Here is a 16,847-nt window from a genome sequence, read left to right as displayed (position 1 = left end):
GAGGGAGAGAGGGAGACTGGAGGGAGAGAGGGAGACTGGAGAGAGAGAGGAAGACTGGAGGGAGTGAGAGAGACTGGAGGAAGAGAGGGAGACTGGAGAGAGAGAGGGAGAGAGGGAGACTGGAGGGAGAGAGGGAGACGAGGGAGAGAGGGAGAGAGGGAGACTGGAGGGAGTGAGGGAGACTGGAGAGAGAGAGGAAGACTGGAGGGAGTGAGAGAGACTGGAGGAAGAGAGGGAGACTGGAAGGAGAGAGGGAGACTGGAGGGAGTGAGGAAGACTGGAGGGAGAGAGGAAGACTGGAGGGAGAGAGGGAGACTGGAGGGAGAGAGGGAGACTGGAGGGAGAGAGGGAGAGAGGGAGACTGGAGGGAGAGAGGGAGACTGGAGGGAGAGAGGAAGACTGGAGGGAGAGAGGGAGACTGGAGGGAGAGAGGGAGACTGGAGGGAGAGAGGGAGACTGGAGGGAGAGAGGAAGACTGGAGGGAGAGAGGGAGACTGGAGGGAGTGAGGGAGACTCGAGGGAGAGAGGGAGACTGGAGGGAGAGAGGGAGACTGGAGGGAGTGAGGGAGACTGGAGGGAGTGAGAGAGACTGGAGGAAGAGAGGGAGACTGGAAGGAGAGAGGGAGACTGGAGGGAGTGAGGGAGACTGGAGGGAGTGAGGGAGACTGGAGGGAGAGAGGGAGACTGGAGGGAGAGAGGGAGACTGGAGGGAGAGAGGGAGACGAGGGAGAGAGGGAGAGAGGGAGACTGGAGGGAGAGAGGGAGACTGGAGGGAGAGAGGGAGACTGTCTGTCCACCCCCCTCCTCAACCACCTCTTCCCTCCTGAGGAATGAGAAACAGGATGATCACATACGGTTAATTCTGCTGGTCCCCAACAGCCCACCACCCAGCTAGAAGTCACAGCTAGACATAGAGACTGACCCAGCTAGAAGACACATATACTGACACAGCTAGAAGACATAGAGACTGACCCAGCTAGAACACACATATACTGACCCAGGTAGAAGACATAGAGACTGACACAGCTAGAACACATAGAGACTGACCCAGCTAGAACACACATATACTGACCCAGGTAGAAGACATAGAGACTGACACAGCTAGAACACATAGAGACTGACCCAGCTAGAACACACATATACTGACCCAGGTAGAAGACATAGAGACTGACACAGCTAGAACACATAGAGACTGACCCAGCTAGAACACACATATACTGACCCAGGTAGAAGACATAGAGACTGACACAGCTAGAACACATAGAGACTGACCCAGCTAGAACACACATATACTGACCCAGGTAGAAGACATAGAGACTGACACAGCTAGAACACATAGAGACTGACCCAGCTAGAACACACATATACTGACCCAGGTAGAAGACATAGAGACTGACACAGCTAGAACACATAGAGACAGACACAACTAGAACACATAGAGACTGACCCAGCTAGAACACACATATACTGACCCAGGTAGAAGACATAGAGACTGACCCAGCTAGAACACACATATACTGACCCAGGTAGAAGACATAGAGACTGACACAGCTAGAACACATAGAGACAGACACAACTAGAACACATAGAGACTGACACAGCTAGAACACATAGAGACTGACACAGCTAGAACACATAGAGACTGACACAGCTAGAACACATAGAGACTGACACAGCTAGAACACATAGAGACTGACACAGCTAGAACACATAGAGACTGACCCAGCTAGAACACATAGAGACTGACACAGCTAGAACACATAGAGACTGACACAGCTAGAACACATAGAGACTGACACAGCTAGACGACATAGAGACTGACACAGCTAGAACACATAGAGACTGACACAGCTAGAAGACATAGAGACTGACACAGCTAGAACACATAGAGACTGACCCAGCTAGAACACATATAGACTGACCCAGCTAGAACACATGGAGACTGACACAGCTAGAACACATAGAGACTGACACACAGCTAGTACACAGGAACACACACACTGAGTTTCAAAGGTAGGCGTACACACACACACATTCTCAAACAAACTCACACACACACACACACACACACACACACACACACACACAGACACACACACACACACACACACCCACACACACACCACACACACACACACACAATAGGCCATTCTTGCTTATGCACCTGTCATGTACCTGTAATGTAGTTTTAATGTAACTGTGACCTTGTTGTAATGTACCTGTAATCTAGTTGTTATGTAACTGTGACCTTGTTGTAATGTACCTGTAATCTAGTTGTAATGTACCTGTAATCTAGTTGTTATGTAACTGTGACCTTGTTGTAAAGTACCTGTAATCTAGTTGTTATGTAACTGTGACCTTGTTGTAAAGTACCTGTAATCTAGTTGTTATGTAACTGTGACCTTGTTGTAAAGTACCTGTAATCTAGTTGTAATGTAACTGTGACCTTGTTGTAAAGTACCTGTAATCTAGTTGTAATGTAACTGTGACCTTGTTGTAATGTACCTGTAATCTAGTTGTCATGTAACTGTGACCTTGTTGTAATGTACCTGTAATCTAGTTGTCATGTAACTGTGACCTTGTTGTAAAGTACCTGTAATCTAGTTGTAATGTACCTGTAATCTAGTTGTAATGTAACTGTGACCTTGTTGTAATGTACCTGTAAAGTACCTGTAATCTAGTTGTTATGTGCTTGTTTAAAGGCTTTGGGGAGAGAATAAATAGCATTCAAGCTCAAATGAACTGGACAGCAACTGTGCTTAATATATTGGCTGTGCAGGGAGACAACTAGAGGGATACAAATCTCCTTATGTAACATGGATGGATGCTTGGAAGGCCCTGTCCACTCGATTTTACTGAGCCGATTGTGAGGCCTTTGATTATTTTTTTTCCCCTAGTGGTTCTATCGATTTCATAGTAAGAGTGGTATGGAGAGAGACAGAGGAGAGAGAGACAGAGGAGAGAGGAAAAAGATGAAAAGCAAGAGACAGATTAATAGGATAATTCCCATTTGATGGTTTATTTTAAAGTGGAACTGACAGTGTGTTAACTAACTTGATATGAAACAAACAGACACTACTAATATCAAACACATACAATTCCCAGTTTATGCTAGAAAACCAACTTTATACTTTATAAGAGGTTTGAAAATTAGGTTATTTTTTTATATGATATAATATTAATATATTCTTAATATAATATAATTCACCAATACAGTTCTTGGTTGTCCAAATAATACTGCTATCAAGTTGTAAATGACAGTTGGCCTGGTACATTGTTTGCTGTCTCCATTCGGAATGCACTGGTTCAGTTTCAATGACTCCATTTGTTGGACAAAAATGGACGACTGTAACTTTAACTAAGACTGGGAATGTCAATACAATCAAACTAGCAAGGGCAATGATCACAAGTTAGTCATAACGTGGCTAATATGCTAACATATATATTTATGTAGAGAGCTAAAATCACAGAGCCTAATGTCAGCGAGATAGCTAGCTAGCTGCCTAGAGAACGTCATGTCATTGGAGGAGAGGACGAGTGAGTGGCTTGACTTTTTTTTTACGAGACAAGTTTTCCCCCTCGTATCGTTTTTCAGGTGGCTATACAGCTAGAGATGCACATGTAATTTGGTTAGCGAGCAAGAAATGTTAATCACTTTGCTAGCTAGCTATGTTGAACAACTGTTTGCAGTTAGCATATCTCTTGAGTTCACACATTCACTCTGGCAAGCTATTTACTCCGATTTCAGAACACTCTTGTCTGAGTGTGCCAGAGCGCAGATAAACAGATTAATTTACAAACGCGCAACACCCGTTGAAAATGTCAGTAAACGTAGGCAAAAAAAGTTATAGTTAGTCACGCTCTAGATAACAGCCTAAGCAGCTCTGCTACAGCAAGTAAAATGGTAAGAGAGAGGTGTTCTCTCACTTGTGTCTGGAAGTAGCTAGCTAGCAAGCTAGCCAACTTTAGCCAGTTAGCTTGGGTGCTTGGTTGGGACAATGCATGCACTGTCAAGCACGCTGCAGAAGGATGAGCAGGCTATTCCCTATCGTTTTTTTATGTGCAATTAGTTGAAAAACTAGTTGAAAAAGTAGATGAGAATGGTCTCTTTCATATGTGTTTTTTTTCTCCCCCGAGTTGATAGAGCCAACTGTTCATAATCTAGAGCCAAATATAATAATATTAAATATAAAAGACGTAAATCAATCAAATTACAGCATTTTACGACATTTATGAGATTAGGCAAAAAAAATTGTGGGGGGGGGGGGGTCAGATTTCAGACCCCCCCCCCAGAGCGGACAGCTGGACCGACAGCTCAGTACTCCTGCAAAGATCACGGTTTCAGTTCCAGGGCAGCTCCTTTGATGATGATGATGATGATGATGATGTCCATCACTTCAGATAACACCGGGTCGTTTATTGTGTTTCTCCCCATCTGTGTTGAAGTGTCTGGTGCATGTTTCCACTTGTCTGAAGATGTCCACTTTGAAGTGACTCCAGCATTTTTATTGGATTAATTACCCCCTCCCCATTAACCGAAAAGCTAGTCTTACGGGGTCTGACATTTATGTAAAACAAGTAGCATGGCAACAGGTAGTCGGTAACCTGGAGAATCCATCTACGTTGCACTTCAGTGCAATGCAGTTCTGACTTGTTCTTACTTGATGTCGTAGGTGTGTGCTTACAAGAAATGAAGAATACACATTTGTCCTTGCAAACTCGCAGTCCGTAGTCCTTCAGTCTCTGCGAGGTCGCAGTCCATAGTAGGTCAGTCTCTGTGAGGTCGCAGTCCATTGTCCTTTAGTCTCTGTGAGGTCGCAGTCCGTTGTCCTTCAGTCTCTGCGAGGTCGCAGTCCATAGTAGGTCAGTCTATGTGAGGTCGCAGTCCATTGTCCTTTAGTCTCTGTGAGGTCGCAGTCCGTTGTCCTTCAGTCTCTGCGAGGTCGCAGTCCGTAGTCTTTCAGTCTCTGTGAGGTTTCAGTCCGTTGTCTTTCAGTCTCTGTGAGGTCGCAGTCCGTAGTCTTTCAGTCTCTGCGAGGTCGCAGTCCGTAGTCATTCAGTCTCTGTGAGGGCACAGTCCGTAGTCCTTCAGTCTCTGTGAGGGCACAGTCCGTAGTCCTTCAGTCTCTGTGAGGGCACAGTCCGTAGTCCTTCAGTCTCTGTGAGGGCACAGTCCGTAGTCCTTCAGTCTCTGTGAGGTCGCATCCAAGTTCTGGAGATGGTCCTCTTCATCCTCTCCAGTAACAACAATAGCGTTGTACTCCTTGTACTCCAGGTAGCGTTGTACTCCAGGTGGCGTTGTACTCCAGGTGGCGTTGTACTCCAGGTGGCGTTGTACTCCAGGTAGCGTTGTAATCCAGGTGGCATTGTACTCCAGGTGGCGTTGTACTCCTTGTACTCCAGGTAGCGTTGTACTCCAGGTGGCGTTGTACTCCAGGTAGCGTTGTACTCCAGGTGGTGTTGTACTCCAGGTAGCGTTGTACTCCAGGTGGCGTTGTACTCCAGGTGGCATTGTACTCCAGGTGGCGTTGTACTCCCTCCACTAGTAAGATCTGCTCCATCGCCCTCTGGAACAGCCCTGGCGATTGGTAGATAACAGTACCTGAAGAGCCCTTTGTGAATGGTAGATAACAGTTGCTGTGTGTGTGTGTGTGTGTGTGTGTGTGTGTGTGCGCGCGCGCGCTATACATTGTGTTGTGCTATGCCAATACATCCTACTTCCTAGATGTTTCCTTGACTATGTGATGTCATCAGACTGGGCCGGCCTGGTGTGGACTGCTACAGCCAGCATGAGAGTGGAGCCGCTGTTCTCCAGCTACAGTTCCTCATCAATGAGGTAGGACTGCTTCTATTCTATTCCCCTTATCTCGGGCGGCAGGGTAGCCTAGTGGTTAGATTGTTGGACTAGTAACCGGAAGGTTGCAAGTTCAAACCCCCAAGCTGCCCCTGAACAGGCAGTTTAACCCACTCTTCCTAGGCTGTCATTGAAAATAAGAATTTGCCTAGTTAAAGGTAAAAAAAAAAAGAGGAGAGTTGGAATATGGCATTCTCTCTCAGCCATTTAAGGACAAACAATCCTGTTCTGGAATCCGAGTGTTTTACCCCCCGACCACCTGATAGTTGCTGATGCATACTCTCAACTCGGTTTCACTCTCTCACGTCAGAATTTGACGTTCATGTTTCTCAAACTTCAACATCAAAGTTGTCTTTTTGAATCTAACATTTAATTTCCGTTTTTATTTCCAAATCTTTTTCTGGGCAGAAACATTCACAGTGAGGAGGGGCCCTATTGATTTCAAACCATAACTCAACACTCTTTCAGCATGGTTATGACTAATGGTATCCCTGTTATTTAGCAGAGAGAGAGAGAGAGAGAGGCAGGCAAGAAGGACTAAAACTAACAAAACCATCGTCGACAGCAGAGCAGAATGGATTATTCAAAAGGCCTGATAGTTGCTGATGCATACTCTCAACTCGGTTTCACTCTCTCACGTCAAAATTTGATGTTCATGTTTCTCAAACTTCACATTTCAAAGTTGTTGCAATCGTCAAATTTCAAAGTGTCTAAGGTCAAGTTTGTTCAGTAACTCAAAATGCTTAATCGTCCTTGTTCAGGTTTAATCCTATAAACTGGATTTATTCACTCCTGAGGACAAAGGCTGTCTCTCTATGTTAGAGTTGACAAAAAACTGTCTCACTGTGTTAGAGTTGTCTAAAAACTGTCTCTCTGTGTTAGAGTTGTCTAAAAACTGTCTCTCTGTGTTAGAGTTGACTAAAGGATGTCTCTCTATGTTAGAGTTGACTAAAGGATGTCTCTCTATGCTAGAGTTGACTAAAGGATGTCTCTCTATGCTAGAGTTGACTAAAGGATGTCTCTCTATGTTAGAGATCAACTATAACTCAGTTGGTAGAACAGGGACCTCTGTATCTCAGTTGGTAGAACAGGGAACTCTGTAACTCAGTTGGTAGAACAGGGACCTCTGTAACTCAGTTGGTAGAACAGGGACCTCTGTAACTCAGTTGGTAGAACAGGGACCTCTGTAACTCAGTTGGTAGAACAGGGACCTCTGTAACTCAGTTGGTAGAACAGGGACCTCTGTAACTCAGTTGGTAGAACAGGGACCTCTGTAACTCAGTTGGTAGAACAGGGACCTCTGTAACTCAGTTGGTAGAACAGGGACCTCTGTATCTCAGTTGGTAGAACAGGGACCTCTGTAACTCAGTTGGTAGAACAGGGACCTCTGTAACTCAGTTGGTAGAACAGTGTTTAATGACCATCTACATACTGTAGGGCAGTAGTCCCTAAGGGGCAGAGTAGAGTACCCAATGGTAGCCTGCTAGTAACAGTAACTAAGGGGCAGAGTAGAGTACCCAATGGTAGCCTGCTAGTAACAGTAACTAAGGGGCAGAGTAGAGTACCCAATGGTAGCCTGCTAGTAACAGTAACTAAGGGGCAGAGTAGAGTACCCAATGGTAGCCTGCTAGTAACAGTAACTAAGGGGCAGAGTAGAGTACCCAATGGTAGCCTGCTAGTAACAGTAACTAAGGGGCAGAGTACAGTACCCAATGGTAGCCTGCTAGTAACAGTAACTAAGGGGCAGAGTAGAGTACCCAATGGTAGCCTGCTAGTAACAGTAACTAAGTGGCAGAGTAGAGTACCCAATGGTAGCCTGCTAGTAACAGTAACTAAGGGGCAGAGTAGAGTACCCAATGGTAGCCCGCTAGTAACAGTAACTAAGGGGCAGAGTAGAGTACCCAATGTTAGCCTGCTAGTAACAGTAACTAAGGGGCAGAGTAGAGTACCCAATGGTAGCCTGCTAGTAACAGTAACTAAGTGGCAGAGTAGAGTACCCAATGGTAGCCTGCTAGTAACAGTAACTAAGGGGCAGAGTAGAGTACCCAATGGTAGCCTGCTAGTAACAGTAACTAAGGGGCAGAGTAGAGTACCCAATGGTAGCCTGCTAGTAACAGTAACTAAGGGGCAGAGTAGAGTACCCAATGGTAGCCTGCTAGTAACAGTAACTAAGGGGCAGAGTAGAGAACCCAATGGTAGCCTGCTAGTAACAGTAACTAAGGGGCAGAGTAGAGTACCCAATGGTAGCCTGCTAGTAACAGTAACTAAGGAGCAGAGCATAGCACCCAATGGTAGCCTGCTAGTAACAGTAACTAAGGGGCAGAGTAGAGTACCCAATGGTAGCCTGCTAGTAACAGTAACTAAGGGGCAGAGTAGAGTACCCAATGGTAGCCTGCTAGTAACAGTAACTAAGGGGCAGAGTAGAGCACCCAATGGTAGCCTGCTAGTAACAGTAACTAAGGGTCAGGGTAAGGGACTGGGCGGAGGCCGGCTAGTCGTGGCTGTTTAACAGTCTGATGGCCTGGAGATAAAATGCTGTTTTTCAGTCTCTTGGTTCCTGCTTTGATGCACCTGTACTGTCTCCTCCTTCTGGATGGTGAACAGGGCGGTCAGGCAAAATGAGCAGAATAGGCATTATGTTAGATGAGAAGAATGAGCAGAATAGGCATTGTGGTAGATGAGAAGAATGAGCAGAATAGACATTGTGTTAGATGAGAAGAATGAGCAGAATAGGCATGGTGTTAGATGAGAAGAATGAGCAGAATAGGCATTGTGTTAGATGAGAAGAATGAGCAGAATAGACATTGTGTTAGATGAGAAGAATGAGCAGAATAGGCATTGTGTTAGATGAGAAGAATGAGCAGAATAGGTATTGTTTAGATGAGAAGAATGAGCAGAATAGGCATTGTGTTAGATGAGAAGAATGAGCAGAATAGGCATTGTGTTAGATGAGAAGAATGAGCAGAATAGGCATGGTGTTAGATGAGAAGAATGAGCAGAATAGGCATTGAGTTAGATGAGAAGAATGAGCAGAATAGACATTGCGTTAGATGAGAAGAATGAGCAGAATAGGCATTGTGTTAGATGAGAAGAATGAGCAGAATAGGCATTGTGTTAGATGAGAAGAATGAGCAGAATAGGCATTGTGTTAGATGAGAAGAATGAGCAGAACAGGCATTGTGTTCGATGAGAAGAATGAGCAGAATAGGCATTGTGTTAGATGAGAAGAATGAGCAGAACAGGCATTGTGTTAGATGAGAAGAATGAGCAGAACAGGCATTGTGTTCGATGAGAAGAATGAGCAGAACAGGCATTGTGTTCGATGAGAAGAATGAGCAGAATAGGCATTGTGTTAGATGAGAAGAATGAGCAGAATAGGCATTGTGTTCGATGAGAAGAATGAGCAGAATAGGCATTGTGTTCGATGAGAAGAATGAGCAGAATAGGCATTGTGTTAGATGAGAAGAATGAGCAGAATAGGCATTGTGTTCGATGAGAAGAATGAGCAGAATAGGCATGGTGTTAGATGAGAAGAATGAGCAGAATAGGCATTGTGGTAGATGAGAAGAATGAGCAGAACAGGCATTGTGTTCGATGAGAAGAATGAGCAGAATAGGCATTATGTTAGATGAGAAGAATGAGCAGAATAGGCATTGTGGTAGATGAGAAGAATGAGCAGAACAGGCATTGTGTTCGATGAGAAGAATGAGCAGAATAGGCATTATGTTAGATGAGAAGAATGAGCAGAATAGGCATTACATGGATAAATGTTCAGGCAGCTAGATGCTGATACAGTTGTAAGATATAGAGTATATATATAAATATCGGTGTTTTGTGGCTTGGTTTTACATGCTAATTGCTTTGGACAATCTGTTATGCTTTTGTAGTTAAAATAACCCCTTTTATTGCACACAGAGTTAGGCCATCCAATGTATTATGTGATTTCGTAAGCACATTTTTGCTCCTGAACCTATTTAGGCTTGATATAACAAAAAGGGGGGGAATACTTATGGAATACATTTTAGTTATTTATTTTGTAATAATTTGTAAAAAAATATATATATATATTACTTTTTTTGTGTAGCTCAGTGACAAAAGAAGAACATACAATCAAATCAAATCAAATGTATTTATAAAGCCCTTCGTACATCAGCTGATATCTCAAAGTGCTGTACAGAAACCCAGTCTAAAACCCCAAACAGCAAGCAATGCAGGTGTAGAAGCACGGTGGCTAGGAAAAACTCCCTAGAAAGGACAGAACCTAGGAAGAAACCTAGAGAAGAACCAGGCTATGTGGGGTGGCCAGTCCTCTTCTGGCTGTGCCGGTTGGAGATTATAACAGAACATGGCCAAGATGTTCAAACGTTCATAGATGACCAGCAGGGTCAGACAGTAGGCATGCCAGCTAAGATAGTTAAACAAGCTAGCTATTCTAACTTGTTTGTTAGCCTGAAATGGCTTCTTGGTAGCTAGTCATGAGGTTGGCAGATTGTGAACCTATATGGGCTATATGTAAGACCCTTCTTACATCAGCTGATATCTCAAAGTGCTGTACAGAAACCCAGCCTAAAACCCCAAACAGCAAGCAATGCAGATGTAGAAGCATCCATTTCAATCCCACTTTGTAACGCACCAGAACATAAACAATGTTCCGTTCTCTCTGCCCGTGTTGATATCATTATCATTACATGATAATTGCACGATAATGCAGTTCAGGACCCAGGTTTTCCCAGTCTGCCTAAAGACTTGTTTAATAGCTGCTCCCCCTCCTGTCTTCTCTTTTCCAAGACTTGTTTAATAGCTGCTCCCCCTCCTCTCTTCCTCACCTCCTCTCCAAGACTTGTTTAATAGCTGCTCCCCCTCCTCTCTTCCTCACCTCCTCTCCAAGACTTGTTTAATAGCTGCTCCCCCACCTGTCTTCTCTTTTCCAAGACTTGTTTAATAGCTGCTCCCCCTCCTCTCTTCCTCACCTCCTCTCCAAGACTTGTTTAATAGCTGCTCCCCCTCCTCTCTTCCTCACCTCCTCTCCAAGACTTGTTTAATAGCTGCTCCCCCTCCTCTCTTCCTCACCTCCTCTCCAAGACTTGTTTAATAGCTGCTCCCCCTCCTCTCTTCCTCTCCTCCTCTCCAAGACTTGTTTAATAGCTGCTCCCCCTCCTCTCTTCCTCACCTCCTCTCCAAGACTTGTTTAATAGCTGCTCCCCCTCCTCTCTTCCTCTCCTCCTCTCCAATACTTGTTTAATAGCTGCTCCCCCTCCTCTCTTCCTCTCCTCCTCTCCAAGACTTGTTTAATAGCTGCTCCCCCTCCTCTCTTCCTCTCCTCCTCTCCAAGACTTGTTTAATAGCTGCTCCCCCTCCTCTCTTCCTCTCCTCCTCTCCAAGACTTGTTTAATAGCTGCTCCCCCTCCTCCCTTCCTCTCCTCCTCTCCAAGACTTGTTTAATAGCTGCTCCCCCTCCTCTCTTCCCCACCTCCTCTCCAAGACTTGTTTAATAGCTGCTCCCCCTCCTCTCTTCCTCTCCTCCTCTCCAAGACTTGTTTAATAGCTGCTCCCCCTCCTCTCTTCCTCACCTCCTCTCCAAGACTTGTTTAATAGCTGCTCCCCCTCCTCTCTTCCTCTCCTCCTCTCCAATACTTGTTTAATAGCTGCTCCCCCTCCTCTCTTCCTCACCTCCTCTCCAATACTTGTTTAATAGCTGCTCCCCCTCCTCTCTTCCTCTCCTCCTCTCCAAGACTTGTTTAATAGCTGCTCCCCCTCCTCTCTTCCTCACCTCCTCTCCAAGACTTGTTTAATAGCTGCTCCCCCTCCTCTCTTCCTCTCCTCCTCTCCAAGACTTGTTTAATAGCTGCTCCCCCTCCTCTCTTCCTCACCTCCTCTCCAAGACTTGTTTAATAGCTGCTCCCCCTCCTCTCTTCCTCTCCTCCTCTCCTCCACTTTATCTGTCTCCCCGTCCCTTCCCTCTTCCCCTCTTTGCAATTTGTAATTTTCCTCGTTTCGTTCCTGCGCTCTTTGGCATTTCTTTGAAGAGAGGAGACAGAGAGCTAGTTTATGTTAACACAATAGGCGTACAGTGTCCCGGGTCACTAGTCTGAGTGACAGGATCGTGATTGACAAGCACACATAACGGATTACCTCCCTGCTAGTGGCATCAGAGAGAGAGAGAGAGAGAGAGATAACTAGATAGAGAGAGATTGAGGGGAAGTTGCGGGTGATATGGAGAAATGCAACAAAATAAGAAATGAGGGAGATAGTGATAGAGAGTGGCAAAGTAGGAATAACAAAATATGCGTAAAGAGATAGGCAGACCAAAATTGGCCAAAATTGGTATGCCATAGGCATACCTTTTATTAAAGAAAATGTGTCTACGCATTTGTTAACTTAAGATTTTGAAGACAATAAAACAAATCGGATGATATAACGTGATCGATAACAGCGCTTTGGTCCGTAATGTTTTGTGCCAGAAACAAGCTGTGAAAATCCCCGGGAAAGACACGACTCCGATGCATTATGGGAATATCAATGGTTCCTTTCAGAGACATTCAGAGGCTAAGCTACAACCTTCTATAGCTGAGGAGACAAAAAAAACGGACTTTGCTTTGGGATCTAATGCTGTCACTATCAATTGATTAAGCAATTCACTTTCTGTCCAGTAGAAGATGTTTAATCCCTGACAGTTTTTAGGGAAACCTCTCGGTAGGTTAAGCCACAGCCAGCAGTTAACTCTGACATTTTTTGTGCATTGGTAGGCCTACTATGTCTGGGGTGGAAAGGAAGGCCTAATGTTTGAAAGCACCATGCTCGTTATCCTAATGACGTCTTAGATTTAATTATTTACAAACGGAGACAGTTTCATTGCAAACAAGACACACTGATTTGGCCGTTGGATAAATATGATCAGATGAACACGTAGACCTATCTCTCTGTCGATTCTTAGCTTGGAATTTACTTATTTTGTGTGGTATAAAACATATTCTGCTAATTTGTGAAATGACATGGAATTAAATTCAATTTTTATAAAAGACACATTTGTTTCTCGGGAATTGGAAATACGATTATAGATTCATGCTTTTACTAAAAAGGAGATATTTCCACCCCTGTCTGTGAACCCACAACCTTCAGCCCAAATCCCTGTGCAATGACATATCTAAGGCTCTGTTCTGTCCAGGAAGTGAGGGTAAACTGCATATCTAAGGCTCTGTTCTGTCCAGGGAGTGAGGGTAAACTGCATATCTAAGGCTCTGTTCTGTCCAGGGAGTGAGGGTAAACTGCATATCTAAGGCTCTGTTCTGTCCAGGGAGTGAGGGTAAACTGCATATCTAAGGCTCTGTTCTGTCCAGGGAGTGAGGGTAAACTGCATATCTAAGGCTCTGTTCTGTCCAGGGAGTGAGGGTAAACTGCATATCTAAGGCTCTGTTCTGTTCAGGGAGTGAGGGTAAACTGCATATCTAAGGCTCTGTTCTGTCCAGGGAGTGAGGGTAAACTGCATATCTAAGCCTCTGGTCTGTCCAGGGACTGAGGGTAAACTGCATATCTAAGGCTCTGTTCTGTCCAGGAAGTGAGGGTAAACTGTAAAGCATGTTCTCTGCTATCCACTTTATGTTTTAATTATTATTTTGGGTATAGGGGTCACTTAAAAAAATATAAAAAGTGTTTAGGGGAGGTATAGGTCAAATATATTTTGCTGAAGATATGGCCATCCATTTTCTGTTCAGAGAGATCTGTTTTTTTTATTTTCTGTAAACCTTATTATAAATAACTTTCACTCCCTTATAGTTGAGCATATCCGAGTTAAAGCTATTCGCCACCCAACACACCCAGAGCTCTCTAAAAAAGGATAAGGGTTCAGTGACACCAAATTGGGCAAAGAGGGTGAGAAACACAAGCAATTATGTCGCTCATTATTTTCCCTGCTGCTTAATTATGTTGTGGAGGTTAATTTATTGTGGTTTTATAAACAGACTCATATCACCCATATGCTAATATGCTGTTATGAGTAGCTGTCATGTTTGTAACAGGGAGGGAGAGGTTATACACAGTAAAGGTCAATATCTCACATTGAAGAAAGACATGAATGAGTCGTTAACTGAAACAAGTATTACCCAACAACAATAAATAATGTATTCTCTCATATGTTGTTTGAACAACACTTATTTTAGCTAAGCAAACATCTAAAATCATTGGCACAAATCAGAGCCCCTAAAGCTGGCGCTTCAGATAATTGGAAAGAACATGATGTTCCTGAAGTTCAGACTTCAGATAATTGGTTACATGTACAGCTGACGTCTACAGGGTTATAGGAACATGTCTGAATCACAGCTAGAGGTCTACAGGGTTATAGGAACATGTCTGAGTCACAGCTAGAGGTCTACAGGGTTATAGGAACATGTCTGAATCACAGCTAGAGGTCTACAGGGTTATAGGAACATGTCTGAGTCACAGCTAGAGGTCTACAGGGTTATAGGAACATGTCTGAATCACAGCTAGAGGTCTACAGGGTTATAGGAACATGTCTGAATCACAGCTAGAGGTCTACAGGGTTATAGGAACATGTCTGAGTTATAGCTGACTTCTACAGGGTTATAGGAACATGTCTGAATCACAGCTAGAGGTCTACAGGGTTATAGGAACATGTCTGAATCACAGCTAGAGGTCTACAGGGTTATAGGAACATGTCTGAATCACAGCTAGAGGTCTACAGGGTTATAGGAACATGTCTAAGTCACAGCTAGAGGTCTACAGGGTTATAGGAACATGTCTGAATCACACCTAGAGGTCTACAGGGTTATAGGAACATGTCTGAATCACAGCTAGAGGTCTACAGGGTTATAGGAACATGTCTGAATCACAGCTAGAGGTCTACAGGGTTATAGGAACATGTCTGAGTTATAGCTGACTTCTACAGGGTTATAGGAACATGTCTGAATCACAGCTAGAGGTCTACAGGGTTATAGGAACATGTCTGAGTCACAGCTAGAGGTCTACAGGGTTATAGGAACATGTCTGAATCACAGCTAGAGGTCTACAGGGTTATAGGAACATGTCTGAATCACAGCTAGAGGTCTACAGGGTTATAGGAACATGTCTGAATCATAGCTGACTTCTACAGGGTTATAGGAACATGTCTGAGTCACAGCTGACTTCTACAGGGTTATAGGAACATGTCTGAGTCACAGCTAGAGGTCTACAGTGTTATAGCTGACGTCTACAGGGTTATAGGAACATGTCTGAGTCACAGCTAGAGGTCTACAGGGTTATAGGAACATGTCTGAGTCACAGCTAGAGGTCTACAGGGTTATAGGAACATGTCTGAGTCACAGCTAGAGGTCTACAGGGTTATAGGAACATGTCTGAATCACAGCTAGAGGTCTACAGGGTTATAGGAACATGTCTGAATCACAGCTAGAGGTCTACAGGGTTATAGGAACATGTCTGAATCACAGCTAGAGGTCTACAGGGTTATAGGAACATGTCTGAATCACAGCTAGAGGTCTACAGGGTTATAGGAACATGTCTGAGTTACAGCTAGAGGTGGGGAGCTGAACTGACACCTCATTTACAATCCTTTTAGTGAGAACGTGTACATTTTCCCCCAGTGAGAAACGACGGCGTCCCAGATGTCTCTTCTCTCAGTCTAATGGCACTTGCCAAGCCAGTTAACCCCCAACAACAACTGCTCCCTGGGCTCAGATGATGTGGACCTCTATTAAGGCTGTCCTCCCCCCCCACACAGCAGCACCTCTCTGATTCAGAGGGGTTTAATTAAATGTGGAAGAGACATTTCAACAGTGGTGGAAGAAGTACCCCAATTGTCATACTGTAGTAAAAGTAAAGATACTGTACCTTAGTAGAAAAGTGAACGTCACCCAGTAAAGTACTCCTTGAGTAAAAGTCTTAAAGTATTTGGTTTTAAATATACTTAAGTATCAAAAAGTAAATGTATTTGCTAAAATATACTTAAGTATCGAAAGTAAAAGTGTAAATAATTTCACATTCCTTATATTTAGCAAAGCAGACGGCATGGTTTTCTTTTTTTTTTTTTAATTTACGGATTGCCAGGGGAACACTCCAACACTGAGACATAATTTATAAACGAAGCATTTGTGTTCAGTGAGTCCTCCAGATCAGAGGCAGTAGGGACGACCAGAGATGTTCTCTGTTTAGTGAGTCCTCCAGATCAGAGGCAGTAGGGATGAGCAGGGTTGTTCTCTGTTTGGTGAGTCCTCCAGATCAGAGGCAGTAGGGATGAGCAGGGTTGTTCTCTGTTCAGTGAGTCCTCCAGATCAGAGGCAGTAGGGATGATCAGTGATGTTCTCTGTTCAGTGAGTCCTCCAGATCAGAGGCAGCAGGGATGATCAGTGATGTTCTCTTGGGAAATGTGTGAATTGGACCATTTTCCTGTCCTGCTAAGCATTCAAAATGTAACGAGTACTTTTGTGTGTCAGGGAAAATGTATGGAGTAAAAAGTACATTGTTTAGTTCAGTAATGTAGTGAAGTAAAAGTAAAAGTTGTCAAAAAATATAAAGAGTAAAGAACAAATACCCCCAAAAACTACTTAAGTACTACTCAAAAGTATGTTTACTTAAGTACTTTACATCACTGCATTTCAGTTGAAGGCATTCAGTTGTGCAACTGACTTGATACCCCCATAACCCCTTTGGGCTCCCGAGTGGCGCAGCGGTCTGAGCCACTGCATCTCAGTGCAAGAGGCATCACTACAGACCTTGGTTCAATTCCAGGCTGTATCACAGCGGTCTGAGGCACTGCATCTCAGTGCAAGCGGCATCACTACAGACCTCATTCCCCCCCCCTGTTTCTGTACGTACAGCTCCTGTCTGCAGATACAAGTTGATCTGCTGGTGTCTGCTCTCTGTCGACACGTACAGCATTTACATGTTTTACATTTAGCAGGAGTTCTAACGCAGAGCCACTTACAGACGCAATTAATGTTAAGTGCCTTGCTCAAGGGAACATCGGCAGATTTTTCACCTAGTC

At 44.2% G+C, this 16,847-nt stretch overlaps 1 protein-coding gene across 1 annotated transcript in view; it reads left to right on the top strand.

Annotated features, from left to right (window-relative positions):
* The window catches only part of LOC110504879 (syntaxin-binding protein 5-like), a 240,583-nt gene that overhangs the window by 80,802 nt on the left and 142,934 nt on the right, over positions 1–16,847 (top strand). Inside the window, exon 3 of the mRNA XM_036975302.1 lies at positions 5,755–5,836. Within this exon, the coding sequence (XP_036831197.1) occupies positions 5,755–5,836 (82 nt within the window). The remainder of the gene's footprint in view (positions 1–5,754; positions 5,837–16,847) is intronic.

This window comes from Oncorhynchus mykiss, chromosome 3, assembly GCF_013265735.2.
Source record: "Oncorhynchus mykiss isolate Arlee chromosome 3, USDA_OmykA_1.1, whole genome shotgun sequence".
Lineage (NCBI taxonomy): Eukaryota > Metazoa > Chordata > Actinopteri > Salmoniformes > Salmonidae > Oncorhynchus > Oncorhynchus mykiss.
Note: the sequence above shows the minus strand (reverse complement) of the source record. Positions and strands in the feature narration are given on the sequence as shown.